Here is a 26,439-nt window from a genome sequence, read left to right as displayed (position 1 = left end):
TCCGAGACCTAGAACATACATTTCATCTTGAAAGGCAATTAGCATGGATTAGCAATAGTGTTACGGTATGCTAACGTAACAAATTCAGCTACATGACCCACAACGAACTGAGTACGTGTCTGCTTTGTTAACGTAACATATTAATAGTTAATCAGATAACTATAGCATAAAGAACATCTGAGCAAGTTTACCAAACAATCAAGTCTAACTCCATAGACGAAGCACCGCTTCTTCTTCTGCGTCGCTAAAGGAACTCGTTCCTCAGGTACACACACCTAGAGCGCCCTCTTGTGGTTGTCAGTGTGAAAATAACCAACATGTGAAATTCTGTAATAATGTATTCATATAAGTCGCTCCGGAGTACAAGTCGCACCCCCTGACAAACTATGAAAAAAGTGCGATTATAGTCCGGAAAACACGGTAATCTGAATTCTGTCAATTATTTTTGGATCTGCAGTGTGTTGACGGCCTGCTGCACAATCTGGAGACACTCTGGGTGTCCGTGCAGCAGCTCCACGAGTGCACGTTGTAAAAGAAAAGGCTTAGTAGCGCGATGAAATATTCACGACCCACATGGGCGAAGGGGCGGCAGTAAGGTAAACAGTCTTCACTCCCAGTGGTGTCACATGCACGCCGGTCCTGCTGCCCGTGCACAGACGGCGGTCCTGATGTAGCAACCAGGAGAATAGACGCCGCGTTCCGTAGCTGCTGCTGTGCACGCTGAACCCGCCAAACGGTGGCTACGTGCCGGGAGCCTGTCAGAACTACAAAGCAGCGGTCTGAGCCTTGTTCCCAGTCCTCTCGGGTTTCAGCACAAACGCAACCACGAAAGGTGACGTGGACCTTCACAGTGGTGTCGGACGGTTGCCGGCACAAGTCCGATAAAGCCACTGAATAGCATGAGCAGCCATCGGCAAACGCTCACCTTTGCAGGTCACGTGGCGCCTCTTAGAAGGTCCCGCGGTGACTTCAAAGGCCCCTGATACTTCAAAATAAAAGCATCAAATATTCATTCATCTCTTTCTCTCTAATTTTGTAACACTGACAGGGATTTTTGGGTTCTTTTTTTAACCCTCCAGGCAGATTGCTGTTGCTTTTGTTGGCATTAGCATCTGTTTGTATAACGAGATGTTTCACACACACACGCACACACACACACACACGGGCTTATGAGGGATTCATGCATCTACATGCAGGTTTTCCTGCCAAGTTGCAGCTGTGTTGCTACAAAACATGGATCAGTGATGCGTTTACTCAATAGCCGGATGCTAATGTTCTAATATATGATTTCTAATATAATAGTATATACTGCTAATTTCTCTCTTGAGCTGTTGCAACCCGTTTGTGCACATTTGTCACTTTGTTAATGCTGCGTGTCGATGCTGATAATCGTTTTCATCATTTCCTAATTTCTTTTCCTTCCCTCACCTTTTTTCAGTGAAAAATCCATTTTTACGAGCTTTTTAGTAGCTATTTTAGCTTTGCTTTACGATCTGTGTGGGGACTCCTCTACCAAACATCTCTAATACTGTTCCCACTGCTGACAGATCCGTGCTGACCAACAGGGAAACAGTAAAATTCTTCAAATCTCTCCATAAATAAGTGACTATTATGTAACTGATTTGAATTACCCTGAGAAATTGCTGTCCCTCCTCCTTCAAACAAGTCTCTTTTGTTGCTGGCACCAGGCACTCTGATGGTAATAAATAAAAGATATGTCATGAAAATTGCATTATTTTAGGAGTCATTTATTCATAATTCATGCATAAATAAGATGACGGGATCTTGCGCAATAATCCACCGCTTTTGTCCGCCCTAACCATTCCTGCTAACAATCTGCTGCTCTGATTAGCTTCGCATGGATTCGGCAAGACTGGGTGTCGTTTCACGGTGTCGGCGGACGGTAACGAGTTATAAGGGTGCCGTAGCGGCCCGATAGCGCACGCTAGTAATGGGCAGCCCACCCTGTGTGATCCCTGTAGCGGGTCCCTGCAGACCGACTCTGTTTGTTACGGATGGAGGTAGCAGCTATTCCCTGTCCCTGCACCTTGGAGTGGGCTTTACGCCAGTATCAGCCCCTCTGAAGGAGCCGGCCCCCCACTGAGGCCCCCCGTCGAGCCCACTCAGCGGATCAGCTGGATGTGTCAGCAGCTCCCAGCCTTCGCAGTCATCCGCTGCCTCGTGCTTCCCGCTAATGTCATCTGCAGGGCTCTCCCACACTCGTTTTGTGCAATGTCGGCTAAAACCTGAGCGCAGCAACAAGAGCTAAACGATTGAATCCGACCCGGATCACCACGGAGCTGCGTGGCTTCCCTTCAAATCCACTTGATCCCGGAGGAAGCCAATTAGAAATAACAACAACTGCGGTTGTTGTTCCCGCGATGGATTAAACCCGATGCCTTTTGACGACGGACGTAGCCGCTAATTGCTGGGTAGAAGGATACTTACTGACCCCACTTGAAGATGAAATATGTAAATAAGCAGTTTAGTTTAGCGAAAGGCTGTTTGAGACCGCAGGAATCTAAACATCCCGGTTCTTCTCGCTGTCATCCAGCTATTTTCTTGGGATTTCCCGGCTGTCGGGAGCGGTTTGTATCGCCGTCCTCCTATTGAGGCGCTGGAATCGTCCCTCGTTAGCTTAGGGAAGAATAACGATGAGGATTCTTTGGCCTGAATGTTTGAGCGTCTCATTTCATTCAGGGGCGCGGGGCATTTAATCAGCAGCCTGTTGGCCTCTTCTGCCCATTGATTGGACGAATAAAGAGAACTGGAGTGTGATACGAGCACAGTCGTGCAAATCTAAAGGAAGGGAAGAGACAAAAGAGGTTTGATGGAACTCGTATTTACTGGATTGTTGACAGCAGAGCGGCTGTGTGAGGGGCACAACTGGGTTAGCTCTGCACAGCAGGCAGGATCCTCAATATTCCCACCAAAGATGCAAACTAGTCCTTTTTGCTGCTGGTAAACACGTCTCATCTCCTTTGAAGGAGATGGCTGCGAGCGTTTCGTGGTCCGCCTGCTGTGCTCGTATCTGATAAACGCACGCGCACGTGCACCGACATACGGTGCAGCTCAAGTCTCAATCAATACAGCTGCTGACCAGGAGGAGGTTGGTCAGTGGTAGCGTATTAGCGTATTAGCCCACCCTCCCATTTCACGTGCACTATACCCCATACCTCGTGCACATCAACTGGAAGGCATTGCTGCTGTAACTTATTGACGGGCATTTCCACAATAGTCCTACTTATATACCGTATTTTCTGGACTATAAGTCGCACCAGCCAAAAAATGCATAATAAAGAAGAAAAATAGATAGATAAGTTGCACTGGACTATAAGTCGCATTTTGGGGGAATATTTATTTGATAAAATCCGAGACCAAGAACATACATTTCATCCTGAAAGGCAATTAGCAATCCATTAGCATAGATTAGCAATAGTGTTACGGTATGCTAACGTAACAAATTCAGCTACATGACCCACAACGAACTGAGTACGTGTCTGCTTTGTTAACGTAACATATTAACAGTTATTCAGACAACTATAGCATAAAGAACATCTGAGCAAGTTTACCAAACAATCAAGTCTAACTCCATAGACGAAGCACCGCTTCTTCTTCTGCGTCGCTAAAGGAACTCGTTCCTCAGGTACACACGCCTAGAGCGCCCTCTGGTGGTTGTCAGTGTGAAAATAACCAACATGTGAAATTCTGTAATAATGTATTATTATTATTAAGTCGCTCCGGAGTACAAGTCGCACCCCCTGACAAACTATGAAAAAAAGTGCGACTTATAGTCCGGAAAACACGGTAATTAAAACAAATTAAAAACTCCTGCGTGAGCTGAGTGCTTCATCTGACTGTTTGTGACCGAGCATCAAACACGAGAACCTCGAGTAAGTTTTTCTTCTCTTTTCTCCTCACAGTGAACTTTGACCACTTCCAGATTCTTCGGGCTATCGGGAAGGGGAGCTTTGGGAAGGTAACCCTCAATTTCCATGCAGTAAATGTGTGTGTGTGTGTGTGTGTGTGTGTGTGTGTGTGGTGCACGCGTCTATTTCATGACAAAGCATCGCGTCACAACACTGACTGTGAGCTGACTGTGACATCAGTGGTGAGTGTGCACGTGACATTGGGACAGAAGTGGCTTTTAGGACCCGGAATAGCTTAAATCCTTCTCCTATTCCAAAGGTTTGGGCTAATATTTTGTACGTAATTGGCTGGTCTGTGCTCCTCTACAACACAATCTGCTCAAAGACGCGTCCCTCTGTCCAACGGAACGTCCTCGCCCGTGCACCCGTGCACGCCCGTGGGATGAGAAGCTCTTCAGAAACACAAAAGAGCCTCCTGGCGTTTGTGGCGCCGTCGAGTTCAGTCCACATTTTTATGGACCCAAGCAGACACGTGACAGAAAGGTCATCTTGTCTTTTAGTTTGTCCCCGGTTGGCCCTATTGTCCTGCTCTCCCAGAAGAAGTAAATCTTTCATGTCCCACTTAACATACACGGCGGGAACGTGAGAGAAAATTCCATCCTGAGAAAAAAATACTTGTATACTTATACCCCGCTAACGTCAACGCTGGTCCCCCGCTGCTCCGTTTGTCCTCGTATACTTATACCCCGCTAACGTCAACGCATGTCCCCGCTGCTCCGTTTGTCCTCGTATACTTATACCCCTAACCCCGCTAACCTCAACGCATGTCCCCCGCTGCTCCGTTTGTCCTCGTATACTTATACCCCGCTAACGTCAACGCTGGTCCCTCGCTGCTCCGTTGTCCTCGTGTACTTATACCCCGCTAACGTCAGCGCTGGTCCCCCACTGCTCCGTTTGTCCTCGTGTACTTATACCCCGCTAACGTCAACGCCGGTCCCTCGCTGCTCCGTTTGTCCTCGTATACTTATACCCCGCTAACGTCAACGCTGCTCCCCCGCTGCTCCGTTTGTCCTCGTATACTTATACCCCGCTAACGTCAACGCTGGTCCCCCGCTGCTCCGTTTGTCCTCATATACTTATACCCTGCTAACGTCAACGCTGGTCCTTCGCTGCTCCGTTTGTCCTCGTGTACTTATACCCCGCTAACGTCAATGCTGGTCCCCCACTGCTCCGTTTGTCCTCGTATACTTATACCCCGCTAACGTCAACGCTGGTCCCTCGCTGCTCCGTTTGTCCTCGTATACTTATACCCCGCTAACGTCAGCGCTGGTCCCCCTGCTCCGTTTGTCCTCGTATACTTATACCCCGCTAACGTCAACGCTGGTCCCGCTGCTCCTCGTTTGTCCTCGTATACTTATACCCTGCTAACGTCAACGCTGCTCCCCCTGCTCCGTTTGTCCTCGTATACTTATACCCCGCTAACGTCAACGCTGGTCCCCCGCTGCTCTGTTTGTCCTCGTGTACTTATACCCCGCTAACGTCAACGCATGTCCCCCGCTGCTCCTTTGTCCTCGTATACTTATACCCCGCTAACGTCAACGCTGGTCCCCCGCTGCTCCGTTTGTCCTCGTATACTTATACCCCGCTAACGTCAACGCTGGTCCCCCGCTGCTCCGTTTGTCCTCGTGTACTTATACCCCGCTAACGTCAACGCATGTCCCTCGCTGCTCCGTTTGTCCTCGTATACTTATACCCCGCTAACGTCAGCGCTGGTCCCCCGCTGCTCCGTTTGTCCTCGTATACTTACCCCGCTAACGTCAGCGCTGGTCCCCCGCTGCTCCGTTTGTCCTCGTATACTTATACCCCGCTAACGTCAACGCTGGTCCCCCGCTGCTCCGTTTGTCCTCGTGTACTTATACCCCGCAAACGTCAACGCATGTCCCCCGCTGCTCCGTTTGTCCTCGTGTACTTATACCCCGCTAACGTCAACGCCGGTCCCTCGCTGCTCCGTTTGTCCTCGTGTACTTATACCCCGCTAACGTCAACGCTGCTCCCCCGCTGCTCCGTTTGTCCTCGTATACTTATACCCCGCTAACGTCAACGCTGGTCCCTCGCTGCTCCGTTTGTCCTCGTATACTTATACCCCGCTAACGTCAACGCTGGTCCCCCGCTGCTCCGTTTGTCCTCGTATACTTATACCCCGCTAACGTCAACGCTGGTCCCCTGCTCCGTTTGTCCTCGTATACTTATACCCTGCTAACGTCAACGCTGCTCCCCCTGCTCCGTTTGTCCTCGTATACTTATATACCCCGCTAACGTCAACGCTGGTCCCTCGGTGCTCCGTTTGTCCTCGTATACTTATACCCCGCTAACGTCAACGCTGGTCCCTCGGTGCTCCGTTTGTCCTCGTATACTTATACCCCGCTAACGTCAACGCTGGTCCCTCGCTGCTCCGTTTGTCCTCGTATACTTATACCCCGCTAACGTCAACGCTGGTCCCTCGGTGCTCCGTTTGTCCTCGTATACTTATACCCCGCTAACGTCAACGCTGGTCCCTCGGTGCTCCGTTTGTCCTCGTATACTTATACCCCGCTAACGTCAACGCATGTCCCCCGCTGCTCCGTTTGTCCTCGTATACTTATACCCCGCTAACGTCTGCTCCCCCACTGCGGCTGTGTCTGGCGTGTCCGCCGCCGGGCTCGTTAAGTCCTGACAGAACAACAGTGGAGGGGCGGCAGCAGTCACTGGTGCTGATGGCTGCTTAATGCCAATGGTCAGGAGCAGGTGGACATCCAAACAGAGGTCAGAGGGAGGAGGAGGACGGAAGAGGGAAGAGGTCAGGAGACAGTGCAGCAGCTCAGCTGCTGTTTCCTTTCCCCCTCATATGACACGAGCACACACTTGCTCATTAGGACATGATGGAAGCAGAGAAATACGTGGCGATAGGAAAGGGGGGGGGGGGGGTGACGGACCGACAGAGGCTGCCACACTCGTCACATCGGGGGACGTTACTGCGGAAAGGTCGGGAAGTGATGTTAGCATTGGCTGCTGCTAAAGAAACGACAGCGTGCTAAGCTATTGGAGCCGCTCGGCGGCGGCGTCATCCAGCCCGGTTTGCTGTGTTTTTGGGGACACGATGGGACAACAAGGGACAACAGTAACCACTAATTGATGTACGTGTCTTCAGGAGTTGACGCAAATATCCGCCTGTTGATGGGAGCCAAAGCTGGACGCCGCCCGCGTGCGTTGTACCCCCCCCAACAGCGACGCACAATCATTCAAACCTTCCCGAGCGAATCCATTAAAGGACGCCACTGCTGATTCCCGGAGAAAAAGAGGAGAAGCATCAAAGAACTCCTCGGCTGTCATCATTTTATCCGTCATGCTGCGTTAAAAAAAACCACCAAAACAGCCACAGCATCATCTTAGATTCATGAAACTGTCCAGGCTGTGGTTGCTGTCCCCTAATAATACTATATATATATATGTATGTACGTATATTTACGGCGCATGCTGTTGTTTTAGTCCCACACTGGGAACGTCCTGTAACGGATGGATGCCCGTCTGTTTTCCCCATGGATGCGTGGATTCTTTAGCTAGATGGCGCCTACTTCTGCTCCCTCCTAGGATACCGATGCGTCTCCCAGCGAGGAGGAAGTGGCCTTTGTTGCCTAGTACTGGCAGATTAGTCGCCGTGTTGTCACAGTGATGCTCTTTAATGGCTGGGAGCGGGAGGTGTCAGGCTCGGGCTGTTTGGGCTTTTCCATTGTGATGCTAAATCCCTGCTGCTCGGTGACGCTTCAAAGGACGGAGCGCTCCCGGGCTGTGGGAAGGACGCGTGCTTTCAAAGTGCCCTGACGGCGCCGCTCAGCGCGTCGGCACGTGCTGCCGTGTTTGGATTCATCTGTCCTCACTTCGGGTCCTCATTAAGGGTCCATCCTGCTGGAATGTTGTCTCGGAGCTGGGAAGGGCCAGGCTCTGTCGACACTTTGGGCTCCTGCAGGCTGGCGGCGCCGCCGCGGAGCGGAAGACATCCGGTGGAATGAACCAAACGAAAGAGCGAATCATTCCTTCTCCCCGGATGACGCGTTCATCAGACCCTGAAAGTGTGTTTCGCCCCGCTCGCCTGCCTCAAAGCACTCTTCGGAAGTGGCGAGGGCGTGAGCGTGCGTGCCGCGCGTTCATCTTCCACTTCCACAACTCTCGGAAATTCACTGCTAAGCAACGTCGGACACAAACAGGAGGCCCGGCTCCACGCGAAGGAGGACGGCGTCCACGTGAATCCACAGCACGGCGTCTCAGGAGTTAAGAGCAGGCACGCAGGCTGCCCCCCCCCCAGGCGGCGGTCTTCAATCTGCTGTTGCCCCATGTGTCTCCGTCGGAGGCTTCTGGCCGACTACCTGACCTAGAAAACAGGAAATCTGCAGCTTCCTGTCTCAGCCCGCAACGTCCAAACCTGTCTCTCCTGTCCACAAGCCTCGTGTCATCCTTTGAAGACAGTTGACTGGACTGATAACGATTGGGGGGGGGGGGGGGGGGGGGATCGGGAGGGTAAACAACATGCAGCCGACGCTAATACCTGACTCGCAGGCGCCGTGTGACACGTTCAGCTTATATACGCTTGATCAGCGGCGCCCGGATTAACCACGGGAAGATCCGGAAGAATGAGGCGCTCGGATCCGGGGTGCGGAGCTGCCGATCGGATCGGCGGAAATAGGCGGCGGGACCAGGTGGAAAGCCTGGAAAGGTCGCCGCTACATCAAAGGATCGGGGCGCTTTGATCGACAGATATCAGCGGCCTCTCCCGGCCTCGTTCCGTTCATTTTCCCGGCCCCCCCAAAAAATGCAACACTGGAACCCCCACATCTAAATTTATGGCCTGGGTCGCTGCATAAAACATGAAATAAAGTTAATAAAACATCCATTTCCTGCGCCGCAGCGCTGCCGCGCGTCACGTGGAAATCTCCAAAACGGCCACGTCCGACTTCGCCGGTCTTCCGGAGGAGGAAGACCGATAAACCTCGGGCATTTTTCCTGCTCTGGAGCAAACAGCGGCAGGTTGAACGGTGGTTTTGTTTGTTTCTATGGCGACGGAGAATTATATGTGGAGTTTTGTAGCCTCTTCCAGCGGCTCCATGCAGGCTCGTTTGCATATTTACCAATTGGCTGAATCCTGGTGTTTTTAACTAGCTTAGCACCGACAGCGCCTTCACCCTCTGACCCGGCCCGGTGTGAAGCACCTGTGGACCAGAGCTCACTCTCTGTTGTCTTTCCTGCCTTATCGGCGAAGGTTTTGCAGCATATGGTTGCCGACTGGATCCAGTGGCTTTATTTAGAACAGAGGGTGGTTTTAATGTGGCGTTCAGTTGTCCGCGGGCCTGCCAGGTGCCCCCCGATCATCTCCAGAGGGCTGCCTGTCGTTATCAGCGCCGTTCTCTTTTTCTTAGCGCTGATTAAATAATGATGGCGCTGCAGAAAGAAAGAAAAAAACACCCAAAAACAAAGTTAGCTTCTTGCTTCAGAGCTCCAAATGGCGGGTGCCAGCTTTGGCGTGCGAAGGCTGCTCTTCTTTGGGTTCCCGTTTCCGAGGATGAGAGGGAATTGCGCTCTCGTGGTGGCGTTCTATCTCTGAACGCCGTTTTCCCCCGCGTTCTTTCACATCAAGCGTCTGCATTTCACAGTGCACGCCGATATTTATCTGTCTTTTCTCGTCTCCTGCCACGAGCAGGTGTGTGTGCAGCTGGTGACCAGGAATCACAGCCAACATTGTGACAGAGCTGTCGTCCTCCGCGCTGCTCCCAAGATATGGAACCTGGAGCCAAATGCGGATGCAGCACGGTATCAGGACAATGGACATTCGTTAGCTTATCGAATTTAATAGAATTCCCTTTTTCTGAACGTACCTTCCCAACCACAAGAGTGATTTTTCCGTAATAACAGCTAGCTAGTCTAGCAGAGAGAAGAGCTAATGGTTATGTACAGCTGCTAACCAGAGGCTACGGGAAGGGTATCGCACCCTAGCAAGGCGAAATACCAAGCAGATATTTCAAGTTATAAAGAGCTAAAACTGCGCTGAACGACCTAAATGATTCCTAAATGATTCACGTAGCATTTTGTCCTGTGTCGCATCTGTCATCTATTGGAAAACACAGGGTTTGCTGTAATGAGCCCTCACCCCGGACGCTCGCGGTGAAATTTGGCTAATTTGCTGCTAGCTTCCAACCAGCTTGCTCGCTAACATAATGAGCGTTATCTCCGGGCGATATTCACGGGCTCCTATCTGAGCAGCAGGTGTTGCTAAATTGGATTTTCATATTAAACAATAAAAATCCTCCCCAGCAATCTGATGGTATTTTGGCTCGTACTGGCCATTAGCGTTCGGGAGATAATGTATCAGCCTTAATTAGTGGCCACTTTGCTGTTTAAAGCGGATTGGTCTGGGAGCTGCGTGGGCCTGTAGCTGTCTAAGCCCTCATGCCATGATGATAAATTGAATCTTCTTTTTCAACTCAGGTGAGAATATCTCCATTCATATGCAAATCGCTTTGAAAATATTAATTCTGGCTGACTCTCCACTGTAAAACGCTCCTTTTTTCTCTCTTTTTCCTTTTTCCAATACATTGACTTGCAAATTTACTCAATGAATATATGAATAATCCTTTGGAAAAGTCGTCAGTTCACTCTGATGACCAGCTTCGGCTGGTATCCGTTGAGCGGAGGTTACTAGATGATTGACAGGCTAAAACCTACGCGCCCGACATCTTCTCGTTCATGAAAGAAAGATAGATTTTTCTAGTTTTGTGTTCCGGGTGTAAAAAGACGAAAGATAAGAGCGCATTTAGCACAACCCAGGATTTAGGGAATATATTCGACTTGCTGGTTAGACACGAGTTCATTCTTAGCAGGCAGAAACACGGAAGCTACGGGGAAGCTAACGCTAAGCCGGAGTAGTAAAGCGAGAACAGGACCTTCTCCTGTGAGGGAGAGGATGCAGAAAGTATTAAGAGGCACGTAGAGGATGTTTTCTTCAGTAAATCCTGACCAGGACTGAGAACATTTTACACATTTCATAACAAAAAGTTCCCTAGCAACCAAAAATACGGTGTCATGAAAACTCAGTTACAAGTGATTCGTGGTACAACCAAGACGCCCTGATCGTTGCCATGGAGGTCACATGACAGCCAGCATTGATCTGTTAGCAAAACTGAGATGAAGAGGATACTGAAATTTGCATGAAATGTTAATGGGCCGAGAGGAAGAGCTGATTAACTTCTGCTCCAGATCCGGAGGAACTTTGAGCTTCCAAATATCAAAGCCAAGGAGCTTTGATCACAAGCTACCTCCTGTTATGTAAGCTCACGTTACTCCCCTACTCCCCAATACGATGGGGCTAGTTTGTGTGTGTGTGTGTGTGTGTGTATGGGGGGGGGGTCAGCTAATTGTGATTTAAAATGATCAAAGTCAGCATCTCCTTAGTCGTGTTGAATAAATCGCTTGTGATTTTTCTCAAAGTCGGCAGCTAATTAGCCGCAGCAGCGCGTTATGAGTACAAAGAGCATTTCTGCACGTGCTGTCATGGTGCCGTTGGAACAACGTTGCTCCAAATATCCATCCCTTTATGGACGGAGCGGCGTGGCCTGAGCTGAGCTGAGCGCAAACCCACAGATGACTCTGATGATTCAAGCGCAGATGGAAATGCTGTAAAATTTTATAATGTTGCTTCTGTTTTCCAGAGCGACTCGTGCAGCAAGTCAAAAACAGGTCAAATGAGCCTCAAGAGCCACCGTACAAATAAAGAATTCAAAGAAAAAGACGTTGAAGGACGATGCCTAATGAAGACTCACCAACTGGGAACGTGCATCCGCCCGTGGAAATCCCAGTATCATCATCATAGAAAATAAAGGGAATATCCAGTGAGGGTGTTCCCATCGCTCACACCTCAAAAGGCCTTCAGGGGTGTCAAGGGGGTGTCGCTGAAGCATCGACCTAATAACGTTTATTCTTTCTGTGTTACTCTTGATCCACAAGTCCTGGTGGTGTTCACATCAACGTCCACGGAGTCACTGAGTATCATCACTTGATGAGCTCATTAGAAATAACGGAGCTGTTAATTAGAAAAGCGCTCAGAGCAGCTCGTTCCCCACCTATTGTGGCTTTCCTGGCGGCTTGCTTTATGATCAAAGTTCCCTGGCTTTGATCTTTGGAAGATGAGAGGTCAAAGTGCCTCCAGAATCCGGAAGATCACTGAAATGTAATCATCTGTTGCTCCGCCTGCTATCGACATTTCCTGGAACTTTCATTAAAATGGGTCCATAAGCCAGCGGCGGCTGTGGCCTCACCTTGGCGGAGGTAATAAACGAAGGGAAGGAACGAGGAAAAAAAGAGTCGGCAGAAGACGGAAGAGCCGAGGCGTGATGCGTTTAATGACCGCGGGAAGAAGAAAAAAACCTGCTGCTGCTCACCTGTCGGAGCTGCCGCTCAACGAGAGCGCTAAACCTGGGATGAATAAAGAATGAGGCGATCTGTCGTGGGGAGCGGACGAGGTCCGTTAGCGTAGCGGTTAGCGTCAGCACCCATGTGGGGCACCTGTCCGGATGAGGACAGTCGCCCCCAGCTGGGTGATGCTTTGGAGGACACTTTTACACGGCGTCTTGGTCACATTTCTGTGTTTTTTTAAACATTCGTGTCCCTGTGAACGCTGGTACGCTACACGAGCACGGTCAGAAACAGCGACCCGTGTCGGTGCTGATGTCTTCAGCATGAAGCAAACATGTCAGAACTGACACCACTGACGAGTAACCGGGCTGCAGCGAAGGTGGTTTTAATGGATTTAATGGTTTTATTCAGTCTCCCCTTTGACATCCTGCTAACATGTTAGCCAGCAGCGCCGGTTAGCATGGTGACGCAGCACTCTCCGAGCCCCTTCTGTGCTCCAGTTCTTGTCTTTGTTCCACAGGTTTGTCCTCAGGTGTCCTGCGGAGCACTCAGACTAAAACTAGGCCAGTCAGGCTGTAAAGGTGCGATTCTACTAACAACATTCCTGAGTTGCACTTCTGGAAACTTTTTTTTTTTTTTTACATTTTTACAAGATTATAAGCGAATTGAGTCTAAATTAAGATAGAGCCGTCATCATTTCACACCTTATTTTGTCTGAGAGTTAAGAACCTGCTGCTTCTTGTTCTCATGAAGGTTCTGTTCACTAACGGACCCCCCTCCCCCCACCCTTCTGTCTGTTGCAGGTATGCATTGTCCAGAAAAGGGACACAGAGAAGATGTACGCCATGAAGTACATGAACAAACAGCAGTGCATAGAGAGAGATGAGGTCCGAAACGTCTTTAGAGAGCTTGAGATCCTACAGGAAATTGAACATGTGTTTTTAGTAAATCTCTGGTGACTATCCTCTGTTTTTACACTTTTGCTGTCGTCTGCTCTGCATGTTGCGCCGCTGCTCTGCTCTGCTCTGCTCTGCCTGCTTGTGTGCACGCCTGTTGACCTCGGAGATGCTCGGCGGGAGAGTGCATGCTCAGTCTAAAATAGATGTGCTCTTTGTGCACTTTGCTTTCCACATTTGGCACTTTGCTGTTGGTTTTTTTATAGTTCCGTCAGGGGCTGGACACAAATCTCTTCCAGTTACACAACACTAATAACCGCAGGGATAATTAATAGAGGGGACGGTATTTTGGGGATATTAATTGAGACTCTGAGCCTGCGAAACGCACATTTGATAATTACTGTGGAATAAAATGACCTTACTCCTCCCTGGAGTTTGATATGTGGGTGAATCGAGGCTGCTTCCATTATTCAACGCTTTCTAAATGTAATTGGAGACCTGGCACGCCATTCACGGCGTATTACACAAAGCACTTTACTCTGCTGTAATTGGGGGAACGATATTGCTGGAGCCGGCCGACAACAGATGTTTTGTTATCCGCGCTTCGGACGGAGGGTCGAAGCGGCCTCGTCTCGTCTTCCCTTCAACTCGGCAACGACTCCGGTTTGGTCGACAGGAGTTTTCAGCCCGCAGAGCCGCTCGCTTCCAAAAAAAGCCCAGGGCGCTTTAATGAGTACAGTCCGAGGTCTGTGTATTTTTTATAGTGTAAATCCCCGCAGGAGTACATGGCTGCCAAAGCCTTCTGTGCTCTAGTTCTCCATGTGTTGCTCCGCTCTCTTTCTTCACGTTCTGCGTCCCGCACAGTTTTTAAATGCCCGAAACGCCGAGTTATTGGAGTTATGGGTGTGGCTTAAGATGCTATATTGATTCTTTTAATCTCATAATTCCACTGTTGAGACTTAAAAATTTAGGATTCAGTCTTTGAGCGATGAGCTGAGATTTTGGGCTCCTTAAGTGTGGGCTTGTTGAGGCTTTGCATCAGTGAACTACCTTCTTGTTTAAACAGGTTAGCATTAGTATTCCAGTGTTTACCGTATTTTCACGACTATAAGGCACCTAAAACACTGAGATTTTCTCAAAAATCGACGGAGCACCTTATAATATGGAGCGCCTTGTGTGTGGACTGAGTTCCAAAATCTGCTGTGCGTCTTTGGTGGGTGCACTACGGTAAACGCTCCGCCCATCGATTAGCGGCACACCTACGCGTAAGGATCCCCGGCGCCGGTCAAGCGACACGCGTATGAGGCTTACTTTAAACTGCAGGCCATCGAATATGCGGCTGAAAATGGCAATCGAGCAGCTGCAAGACATTTTAATGGAAATGAGTCCATGATCAGAAAGTGGAGAAAACAAGAAAGTGAACGAAAGTGAGGAAGACGAAGCTGAGTTTCCGCGGGAACAAAGCAAGGTGGCCCGAGCTGGAAGACCGAGTGGAACAGTTGGTTGTGGAACAGCGAACAACTGGAAGGGGCCTCTCTACTGTCACCATTCCACAAAAGGCCAAAGCGATTGCTGAAGAAATGGACATTGAGCACTTCCATGGAAGTCCGTCTTGGTGTTTTCGCTTTACGAGGAGGCGGCATCTCTCCATACATGCAAGGACAACTGTTGCGCAGCGGCTGCCCGCGGATTACCAGGAGAGGGTGGCCATGTTCCCTAACCCTAACCAGGAGAGGGTGGCCATGTTCCCTAACCCTAACCCTAACCAGGAGAGGGCGGCCATCTTCCCTAACCCTAACCAGGAGAGGGTGGCCATGTTCCCTAACCCTAACCCTAACCCTAACCAGGAGAGGGTGGCCATGTTCCCTAACCCTAACCCCAACCAGGAGAGGGTGGCCATGTTCCCTAACCCTAACCCTAACCAGGAGAGGGCGGCCATCTTCCCTAACCCTAACCAGGAGAGGGTGGCCATCTTCCCTAACCCTAACCCTAACCAGGAGAGGGTGGCCATCTTCCCTAACCCTAACCCTAACCCTAACCCTAACCAGGAGAGGGTGGCCATGTTCCCTAACCCTAACCCTAATCAGGAGAGGGCGGCCATCTTCCCTAACCCTAACCCTAACCCTAACCAGGAGAGGGTGGCCATCTTCCCTAACCCTAACCCTAACCAGGAGAGGGTGGCCATCTTCCCTAACCCTAACCAGGAGAGGGTGGCCATGTTCCCTAACCCTAACCCTAACCAGGAGAGGGTGGCCATGTTCCCTAACCCTAACCCTAACCAGGAGAGGGCGGCCATCTTCCCTAACCCTAACCAGGAGAGGGTGGCCATCTTCCCTAACCCTAACCCTAACCAGGAGAGGGTGGCCATCTTCCCTAACCCTAACCCTAACCCTAACCCTAACCCTAACCAGGAGAGGGTGGCCATGTTCCCTAACCCTAACCCTAACCAGGAGAGGGCGGCCATCTTCCCTAACCCTAACCCTAACCCTAACCAGGAGAGGGTGGCCATCTTCCCTAACCCTAACCAGGAGAGGGTGGCCATCTTCCCTAACCCTAACCAGGAGAGCGTGGCCATGTTCCCTAACCCTAACCCTAACCAGGAGAGGGTGGCCATGTTCCCTAACCCTAACCCTAACCAGAAGAGGGTGGCCATGTTCCCCTAACCCTAACCCTAACCAGAAGAGGGTGGCCATCTTCCCTAACCCTAACCCTAACCAGGAGAGGGTGGCCATCTTCCCTAACCCTAACCCTAACCAGGAGAGGGTGGCCATCTTCCCTAACCCTAACCCTAACCAGGAGAGGGTGGCCATGTTCCCTAACCCTAACCCTAACCAGGAGAGGGTGGCCATGTTCCCTAACCCTAACCCTAACCAGAAGAGGGTGGCCATGTCCCCTAACCCTAACCAGAAGAGGGTGGCCATCTTCCCTAACCCTAACCCTAACCAGGAGAGGGTGGCCATCTTCCCTAACCCTAACCAGGAGAGGGTGGCCATGTTCCCTAACCCTAACCCTAACCAGGAGAGGGTGGCCATGTTCCCTAACCCTAACCCTAACCAGGAGAGGGCGGCCATCTTCCCTAACCCTAACCAGGAGAGGGCGGCCATCTTCCCTAACCCTAACCAGGAGAGGGTGGCCATCTTCCCTAACCCTAACCCTAACCAGGAGAGGGTGGCCATCTTCCCTAACCCTAACCCTAACCAGGAGAGGGTGGCCATCTTCTGCACCTACTGCCGCGACAAGATAACCGCGCCCAGCCACATCTCCAACATGGATGAACCGGTCGGTGAGTCCGATTCAGATGATGAAGAATTCCTATTCGGGATGTTGGACATTGAAATAGCGAGGCTGTTTAATTCAGATAAAGAAGATGAAAACTTTGATGGTTTTGTGGCGGAAGAATGAATATTTTCTTCAATAATTGTGTCGAAACTCACTGTTTTACTTCCGTTGTCATTTTTACTGTATGTTTCAGCATGCGCCTAATAATACGGTGCGCCTTATGTATGTTTTAACAGGAGGTAAATATCATGCACATTTATCCACGTGGCCCCTGAAGACAGAGGAAAAGGAAAAGGTCTAAGTGAGGAGTCCGGGTCCAGGACGTGTCGGACCAAAGATCAGCGCCCGTAGAAATAGCACCCGTAACTGAGACAGTGCGCTTTATGGTCGTGAAAATACTGTAATTAAAACTACACGCCCTCGTGATCTGACCAACCAGAGATAGAGAATCATGTTTATTCTCTTAATGCGCTTTAATTCAGAAACAATTACTCAACACTACACTTCTTACTTTTAATTGTAAAAACATTAAAACTCCAAAGCCTACATCAGGGATGAGCAACCCCAGGCCTCCGAGAGCTACAATCCAGATCCGTGATCCAGCCGGGTTTTCCTTTTAACCAGGCAGTCAGTTACTTGCCATTCCAGATTTTATTAAACTAGTTCAGAAGACCTGGCTGCTTCCTGGTTCCAGCAGGACTGGGTCACCCATCCTTGACAAAACATTTCCCTTTTCTCTCCAAGCTGGATGAGGTTCAGTCTCAGAACCACTGGAGACCAGCAGACTGCTTCTTTAATGTGCTACTTCCATCCCAGTCACGCGATGTGTTGTGTCTGTTCTCGTCTCGTTAGCTGTCGCCTCCTTTTAGTGGCTGTAATGAGATTAGAGTGACGAGTGCTGCGGAGGACGAGCCAAATTGGTTCACCCCAATCCACAAACATGTCCAATACGGCCTTTCTGGTTCTTGGCATTTTATTAAACTAGTAATGGACACGTGGTCGAGGCGTGTTGAGTAGATACCAGCAGGCAAGGGAAGGGGGGGTGGTGGTGCACATGACGGCTCTAAGAAAGTTAGTATTGATTTGTTTGGTCAGACAGAGATGTGCAGGCTAAGAGGATTGTCGGTGTTTCCTTTGTTTCTCCCCTGACCGGGCCTCCTGTCGAAGCAGGGTTTTACTTCCTCTGAGATCTGCGGAATTTTCTGCGTTTGCCAACGTTTCCGTGCCGTTTGGGAGGGGGAAATTCATTAGCCAGCAACACTAAGGAAGCCCACACGGAATCCTTGCTAGAGGCTGCCTTAAGCTGGGTCCGTGTCAGGTTTGCAGCCCACAGTAATTGCTGTGACCGTTCTCTCGCTCCATAGAGGCGCGGAGGAGTCGAGGGTGCGGCGGGAAGATTATCGAGGAGGAAGGAAAAGGACTAACATCTGCAGCACAGGCAGGATCCACACAGCGCCTTGCGAGGATTTGGGACGCTTTGCGGACGCTAAATTCTGCCTTCCCTCAATCGCGTGTTTGAGACCTCAGCACACGGCGTGGGGGAGGGGGTGGAGAGAAGCCCAACACAAAGTTGGGGTGATGAATTTCATCGGCTGGCCGGGAGCGCGTGATTCCATTAGAAAAGCAAGACGAATCACAACAGATCACAGTCTAGCAGCATTATCTGTTCTCCCCTCCAGTTCCACAGATGGATCGGAATGGGCTCGGCCCCGGCGCTGAGGGCAGTTCGGGTTGTCGTGGCAACTTTTGTCATAGAGACAGAGCTTTAAGCGCGGTCTCGGGGGGTGGCGTTGGGCTGTTGAAGGCCAAAAAAAGCAGTAAGTCAGTGACGCTGTCCTTTTAGCAGCCGTGAATTCAATAAGATTCGGAAAGTGAGCAAAGAGGAGGCCCGAGGACGGTGGTGCCGCGCTCAACCTCCATTAGGAATATTGATTCAAAGGCAGCGTGAGAGCAAGACTTTAGGAGATTGTGGCAGATATTAGCCTGTATAAACCCTGTCAGCAGGTATAAGAAGCCCAGGGGGGGGAGGACGCAGCCTTGTGTCATCCCCGTCCACAGCTAAATATGGAACGCTTCCCAGGGAGCTGGTGGAACCCACGAATGTCGGTCTTATTTCCCGTAATGGTGGGATCTGAACCTGGGATACAGCATGTTCTGGGCTACCGGCGCCACTGAAAATCTCCTAAATGAGGGTAAATCACCAAAATATACTGTTTTTACAAGAGCGGCGATGCTTGGTTGCTATTAATATCCTCTTATTTCCATTTCACGGTGTCCTCAGTTCAACTCCAACACAACCTTTTTTTTTTTGGGTGGGGGGGGGCAGAAAGCAGGCCAGTGGAGGTGTCTTCAGGACTGGTTGGAGGGAGGCAGCAGGAATCCTCAGAGGGACGTGGCTGCATCTCGTGATTGAGCCTTGCAGGCAGCTCAGCACAACACACCTCTGTCATCAGCGTTATGTAGGCCGGTCGAACTTTCTGGACCAGCCAGCAGAACCTCTTGTTTCTCCTGTGCTTCTTTTCCTCAAACTAGTTCTCCTCTTCCTCCGGCCCTCTGCCTCCCTCCCTATTTTCCCTGCTTCCCTGGACTCATTTGTCATTGTGGCCTGATTACTTCAGCCTGTTCTTGTACTTCTTCCGGCCGGCTAACCTTCCTCTCCGGGTCTGCGTGACTGTTGCAGCCCGGTCCTGTTCTGGCGCTTCCACGTGGTCTCCTCCTCCTCTGGAAACATTCAAGTTTGCCAAAGAAAAGCAGCGGTGGCGGCGGTAAAACTGTGATCTGAGAAGCAAATGTTGACATTTCCATTGGATCTGAGGAACGTCGGCCATCTTAGAAGCATCAGCCGGGAAGTAATGAATAAGAACCCCACGAACACAGGTGGACAACGGCAATAACAGGTGTCAGAGCTGTAATTACAAATGAGAAATAGCTTAGATAGACTTCAAAATTGCTTTTTAAGCGTTTTAAAATAAGGAATTGATTCAATTAAATGAATACATTGCATGTTTTTACAAAACACCTCCGAACACACTCGTTGGCAACAGTGGACGTCTGAGGTGTCGCTTCGTTTAAAAATGCAGAATTTTTAAAAAAGTCAATAATTATCAGGTTAATGTGTTTTAAACATTTATGACTGATTTTACATTAAACACAACTGAGCAGTTATGTCTTATAGGACAATTTGTTTATTGCGTAACAGTTAAGGACACACTATGAAGCATTAGTTAAGCATCAATTAACACACATTTTCTCTCAGTAACTGTTTGGTTACATGGATTTAGTACAATTTAAAACCCAAGACATGAGCTAGAACCCAAGTTCACTGCCCGTCGCTCACAAACACTTTATTTGAAGTATTGCACAGAATTTCTTTTCAATTTTCATCAAACAACACACACGCAAACACACACAGTGTCATAGAGATGCTAATGTTTGAAGACACACGAGCTCATTTATTCCATCCACCGTAGAATAAACAAACGTGGGCTCAGGTGACAGGAATGCATCATTTATTTCATTCCTTCCCGATCGATCATCTCCTCATTGTTGTGTCATTAATACTCCGTTTGATATCCCCAATCAGAACCAGCACACGACATTACTGTAGCTGGTGTGTTCCCGGCTAAAAATAAGCTGGTCTCATCGTCATTCTGCGGGGAAGCGTGCGGAATCCCGGCTATATGTGAGGATTCCCAGGAACGTGTGGGAAGTGGAACATGTTGTGTGGAACTGTTTGGCCTCTTCGGGGTTGATGTCTCATCGGGTTGAGGGTGAGAAGCTCGCTGTCATACAGAGTTAACGTTGGCATTGACCTCCGCAATCGCTGCCCTTTTTTCTGGAGGTTTTGTGGACTATTCCGTTATAATAATTCCGTTATTTTGGGTCCCGCCTGGATGTGATTGTTCAGGCTGGTTGGACGTCTGCATTCTTGATTTTGTCAATCCACCAGAGACAAAAGTCTTCAGAAGAATCATGAAGGCATTTAGCCTCCAGACCCACTTTGAGCTTCCGTTAAGACCCGAAAATATTGGAATTTAGTGACGCCGATGCTTTCAAAAGCAGTGAATCGCAGGAACGCCGCGCTCGTACCTTTGAAGCCAGCTTTCCTTCCTCCTGGCACGAAGCTGCAAAGTCCATTTTCCTGGGATTGTCAGCGATGAATGTCAAGCTCTGGTTAAATGGAGCGAAGCTTTGGGCTGGAGTTTCTCTGTAACGGGAACCTTAAAGGTGACCCGGCCCGTCAGCGCCGCAGCCTCGCCAAGCTGCCGTCGTCAGCCCCTATCTGACATCTCCTCGCCACCTCGGTGGAAAGGGGAGGAGGGAGCGACATCCGGGCCGGGCTGCCGCAATCTCTGTCCCTCTGAGGAGCCTAGATATGATGGCGAGGCTGGACGGGCGAGGCTGGATGGTGGGACGGCAAGATAACGAGGGCTGCCTCAGAGGAAGCTCGTCTGTCAGCAGGATAGAGGATGAGGGTGTGACCAACGAGGCGGTAAAAAGGGTGACAGCGGAAACCTCGCCAACAATAAACGGCGCCCTGGGGCTGCCATCTGCGGTCACGCTGATCTTTGGTCCGACACGTCCTGGACCCGGACTCCTCACTTAGACCTTTTCCTTTTCCTCTGTCTTCAGGGGCCACGTGGATAAATGTGCATGATATTTACCTCCTGTTAGCGCGGGAGCCGCGTTACGAGCCCCAGAAATGTCAGATTTATAGCCTTCTATTCAGTATCTATTGAGCGATTGTTTAAGCCCTCTCACGAATGAATTTAGAGCCGAGAGAAAGAGCCGGCATCACTCTTTGCTCTCCTCTTTTTTCTTCCTCTGTGGCAGTCATCTTTGGCTGAGATGAAATGATTCTCACTCTGCCGCTAATGCGACCCTCAGCGCTCTCGTAGAGACGCAGGAAATTGCACCTGAGCGCGATCAATCACGCGGTCGGCCTGGCTTTTCTGGGCCAGCGCCGAAGATGCGCCGTCGGGGTTTCAAAACAAGCAATAACGCAACAAAACCTAACGTGGAGACAATGATTCTGAATCTGTGGCTCAACTCAACAAATAGATGACTGTTGCCCAACAAAATACTATAAGCTGACCTTCAAGGGGTGATTTTGAGGCAACATATAATAATAAATACACTCAATTAAACTTTGGAACTATATAGATGTGTGTTCTAATTAGTGCTGAAAGTGAACGTGTTACTAGGGGTGATTAATTCTTGGGATTAATCACTAAAGTGTTGCTGTCGATCAGCAGAGCGTGAAGAGAGCTGAGCTGAGCAATAAGAAAAAGTCCACCTCAAGAAGTCGATGGCCCGGCAGCAGGTCCTGACCCTCACACCCCGCAGGGCGTTGAACGCTCAATATCAGGACTTCAGATCCACCTTCAGATCTTCATCTATTCGCTCTCCTTCCTTCCACGAACGGAGAAACTTGTTATTCATCCATCAAAACTGCAGCTCCCCCTAATTCTTCTGAATAATCGCAGCAGCCTGCAGACGGGCCGTCTCAGACTGCTCCCCCCTGACATCGGCCATGTGCCGTTTGTGTCACGTTACCAGGGTCGTAGTGGGCGTTAATCTCCCGTGCATGCGCCGCCTCGGGCCCACGTCGACATATGCAGAAGGCACGAGGGTTGTTGAGTCAAACGTGCCAAATTCCAGACAGATGCATGATTATGGAAGGCTTTCCTGTGGCTGCACACTGATATGAGCTTGCCTCAGCCTGTGGGCTCCTGCAGATGCCTGTGAATATTTATGCTGTGTGTGTGAGGGCTGCATGTAAGCTGCTACCTGTATATGGTGTGTTTGTGCGCTCTGTGTCTGTTTGTACCTTGTTTTTCCATCCCCTCTGGGCGGCGAGTGAACAGCGCGCCCTCTCCTCGCCCTCAGGTACTCATTCCAGGACGAGGAGGACATGTTTATGGTGGTGGACCTCCTGCTGGGCGGAGATCTGCGCTACCACCTGCAGCAGGGCGTCCAGTTCAGCGAGGACGCCGCCAGACTCTACCTGTGCGAGATGACGCTGGCCCTCGACTACCTGCAGAGCCAGCACATCATCCACAGGTACCCCCGTGGCTCAACACAGCCAGATGATTGATTCTGATTCTCAGCTCCACATCTCTGAAATCAACATCCAGAGTTTCCGGCACAAACATTCAACCGGCACCTGCAGTTTTATTGCCGGATTACCCGTGTTGCCGCTTCGACCTGCCACGCTCATTATACTGCCTGCTTTCTTTCTTTCTGTCTGTTTTTAAGCTTTGGCTTTTACTTCCAAGACGGTCATTTCTGCGAATCTTTCTTTTGTTTCCTCATTTAAAAGCGTTCCCAGGGACACTTCTGTCAGATTTGAGAGTCACTGATGCATTTGACTTACAAAGAGTCTAAAACCATTTCTGAGTTCAGCTTTTGTTAGTTTTAAAGTTCCGTCCGAGCATTTAAATCGGTTTCACAGACGCGGTTCCAGTTGTTGGACTCGGCATCCTATTTTCTGGGATTTAGTAAAATGGATTAAATGATTAATGATTATTGTCACATTGTCACTTCAAATCACCGCTTCAGCCTGTTATGTGATCCGTCTCGCTCTCTGAAGATCAAGTGAGGGTGGTTGGTGTTATTAATGAACGAGTCTCTTCTTCAGAGTGCTCCACACTCACATTATCTGATCTGGGGGGGGGGCCCGATTCTATTGTGGGGCCAAAAACTCCAAGTGTCTGACGACCTTCAATCCAGTGCACGTTGCAACTCTATACATTAATCTGTGTTACCCAATTTCCACATTTAGCCCTATACACACACACACACACACACACTCTGTCTTGCTGACCAGGATAACAACATACACGTCAACAAGAAATATGCTGAGGCTGAGTTAAGCCGTGCGTCCTGACTTTGTGGGCTTCCTGCTGGAGCAGCCCCGCCTTGTCGATGTCGGGGTCGCCGAGGCAACGTTCTCGGTGTATAAGGGTCGCCGCGGCACAAGCTGTGAGCTCTGACTGCTGCCAGCACGTGATGTTCGTGATCGTTAGTATGGATCCGCCGTGTAAATATAGCCCCGACCCGATTCGAAGCATTAGGTCGCGCTCGCCAAAGTGGCGTTCCTGTTTGGTCTGTGAGGACCAGAAGAGTCCAGACGGCTCAGCCTGACAGAATCTGTTGGGTCCACATGTCCAAACCCAACAACCGTCACACTGAAAAGTGACAGTCGTGACGAGCAATCTTGTGTTGTTCAAGCAGAGTCGGGCCTAAAACGCCGCTGTCGTGTTAGCGACGTAGCTTTTCCCATAATTCCCGTCCCCCTTTTATGTGATCTGGCATGAATAAATGATAGTGCTCGGTTGTGCTTCCCTAATTGTTGCCGTCCGTCGTTTCCAAAGGTTGACCTTGCTGTCCACAGCTTTTCATGCTAATGTGCTGAGCACAGCGGGACGGGTCTGTGCCGTCCAGTAAGTAACAGAGCTGCAGATCTGGAGCCACAGATGGCTGAAAGAAAACTGTTTGAACCTTATTCAAAACCTCCCCGGGGCTGAATTTTACAATCAAACAACTCTATACACACGCTCTCTCCTCCTGTGTGTGTGTGTGTGTGTGTGTGCAGTGTAATAATCAGTAATACTGCTGACACGGTGAAAACAGTTTGATATGCTAACATTACAAAACTGTACCTTTCCAGAGACCTGAATCCTCAGTGTGACTTTTGTCCATCTCACCGCTGTAGTTTAAGCAGAACTGATAAGAAGGTCAGGACCACGGCGGTTCGGACACCGTCCAGATTAGATTATTGACGGTCCCCACATTTTTGTGTTCACTTTGACTGGATTTGTCTACCTCCGCCGCTCTCGCTGCTCTCAGAAGTGAAATCGAAGCCCCGACTAATCACCGCTCTGCCTCGGCTCCACAATTTAGTGCCACCCTGTAAGTTTTTGACAGGAGAGTTCTGTACAATTATTTGGTTGCAACAAAAGGAAGAAGGTCTGTGGTCTCCTAGCAACAGTCGGCTGCCACCGTGCCCGAGGAGGTAAAATTGGTCCTATGAGGAAAAAGGGGAGAGACCCCCCCCCCCCCCCGCTGTGGCCGCCAGGCTGCTTCACCTGTTTCCACCAACACCTCAAAATACCTCCATCCAGAATGTTGAAGAATTAATTGGACATTTATTTTCTTTGGCGTGAGGAGAACAGGTTCTTTGGGGCCGAACCGTGGCGCCTTTACCCACTCCGCCTCCTCCAGGGCTGTTTTTTGCAGATGATATCAGCATCAGTGTAGAGTTGCACAGCCATGAAGAACAAATGGCTCCTCTGGGGAAACGGAGACGCTCTCAGTGGACCGCCTGTGTTCTCCACACGGGGGTGACGTGTGGCATAATTAAATAAGCTCTGTGCGCTGTGTTAATTGGCTGTGGAGGGCTCGGAAGGGATGCGTGTGTTGGTGTGTGTCTGCTGCACGGGTGACCAGACAAACCTGTGATGCTCCAGGCGGACCACTGGTTCTCCTGCTGGTTCTCCTGCTGGTTCTCCTGCTGGTTCTCCTGCTGGTTCTCCTGCATTCTGGCAGCATCTGAAATAGAGAGAGCGGGAATTGTCTCACTCTCATGCAGAACATGTTAAAGTGCATGGTCTCTCCTCCACCTGCTCTTCACACATGCTCCACATGTGAACCCAGTCCCCCCCCCCCCCCCCCCCCCCCCCCTTCACCCAAACCCCCACAGGATCGAGTGCAAATTGAAAAAATAAATAAATAAAGGGCCATTTTTTTCAAATGCCTGAAATGACAATAATGTTTCCAGCCTGCGTCGATGCTGCAAAAAACTTTTTTTTCCTTTCTGTCCTCTTTAGGGACGTCAAGCCCGACAACATCCTGCTGGACGAGCGAGGTGAGGCCCGAGCCTCCTTACACACCGTGATGTTATGACGCGGTGATGACGGCTCCGCCCACTCTTCGGCGGCCGATTGCATAAAGCTGCAGTTTAAATGTTAGTCATTATTCCTTTTCTCTTGCTTGTTTTAGGTCACGCTCACCTGACAGACTTCAACATAGCCACCATCATAAAGGACGGAGAGAGAGCCACGGCGTTAGCAGGAACCAAGCCCTACATGGGTACCGATGCTTTCCCCCTAAGCATCCTCTCATCACATGTTTTCTAATGAAACAGACCCAATATTTGCCTCCCTGCTACACCAGGAAGTGGTTTAAAAGGTTATTGTGTTTCCCTTTTCTCTGCTTTAAGCCCCAGAGATCTTCCAGTCTTTTGTAAACGGCGGGACTGGTTACGCTTTCGAAGTGGACTGGTGGTCACTGGGGGTGACGGTCTTTGAGGTCCTTCGCGGATGGGTGAGGAATGACGTGATGTCAGAGACACGTGTCCATTTGTCCTCCCCCCCTCCCTGATCCCTGGTCCTTCCGTTACCAGAGGCCCTATGATATCCACGCCAGTAACTCGGTGGAGTCTCTGATTCAACTCTTCAGCACCATCAGCGTCCAGTACAGCCCGGCCTGGCCGAAGGACCTGGTTGCACTCTTGCGGAAGGTGAGATGAACATAATAAGCTGTCTCCGGTGGAGCCCAAGTGATATTAATACGGTCTGTCCGTCCATCCAACCATCTGCGAACACCGACTGCTGAGCAAAGACGGGAGGGAAAATCAGGTCAGATAACGTTGGAGGGATTAAATGCGCTCCACACCTCCCTGCTGCTAGCGCACTCAGGCCGGAGTCCGGCTCCTCGTCATCAGCAGGGATGAAGATCTCTGGCCGTGTGTTCTTTGGCAGAGCACGAGCGCGTGCGCGTGCTGAGCGTTCTAGCTTCGTTTTCTTCCGCTCGGCTGCTAATCGATTACCCTGTCTGGACTCCATCGAGACAGACCTAATCGGCCCTGCAGGAGTCAACATGTGACCAGCAGAAGAGAATAAAACGCAGGAGACCAGTTAAACCCAGCGTGCCTTTTTATTTGGATTGTTTGTTTT

The 26,439-nt window shown here is 50.1% G+C and overlaps 1 protein-coding gene across 4 annotated transcripts in view; it reads left to right on the top strand.

The window, feature by feature from the left end:
- Positions 1 to 3,923: 3,923 nt before the first annotated feature.
- Positions 3,924 to 26,439, top strand: part of LOC101063788 (serine/threonine-protein kinase 32C) — a 28,311-nt gene continuing 5,795 nt past the window's right edge. The window contains exons 1-7 of one of the 4 annotated variants that reach the window (XM_029831738.1): positions 3,924 to 3,979; positions 13,109 to 13,192; positions 22,370 to 22,543; positions 25,312 to 25,349; positions 25,484 to 25,573; positions 25,704 to 25,807; positions 25,887 to 26,003. In XM_029831738.1, the coding sequence (XP_029687598.1) occupies positions 13,188 to 13,192; positions 22,370 to 22,543; positions 25,312 to 25,349; positions 25,484 to 25,573; positions 25,704 to 25,807; positions 25,887 to 26,003 (528 nt within the window). In that variant the 5' untranslated portion in view covers positions 3,924 to 3,979; positions 13,109 to 13,187. Of the gene's footprint in view, positions 3,980 to 11,591; positions 12,887 to 13,108; positions 13,261 to 22,369; positions 22,544 to 25,311; positions 25,350 to 25,483; positions 25,574 to 25,703; positions 25,808 to 25,886; positions 26,004 to 26,439 lie in introns of those variants that run through there. The other 3 variants (XM_029831737.1, XM_029831736.1, XM_029831739.1) reach the window with 3 other exon arrangements.

Source organism: Takifugu rubripes, unplaced genomic scaffold, assembly GCF_901000725.2.
Source record: "Takifugu rubripes unplaced genomic scaffold, fTakRub1.2, whole genome shotgun sequence".
Classification (NCBI taxonomy): domain Eukaryota; kingdom Metazoa; phylum Chordata; class Actinopteri; order Tetraodontiformes; family Tetraodontidae; genus Takifugu; species Takifugu rubripes.
Note: the sequence above shows the minus strand (reverse complement) of the source record. Positions and strands in the feature narration are given on the sequence as shown.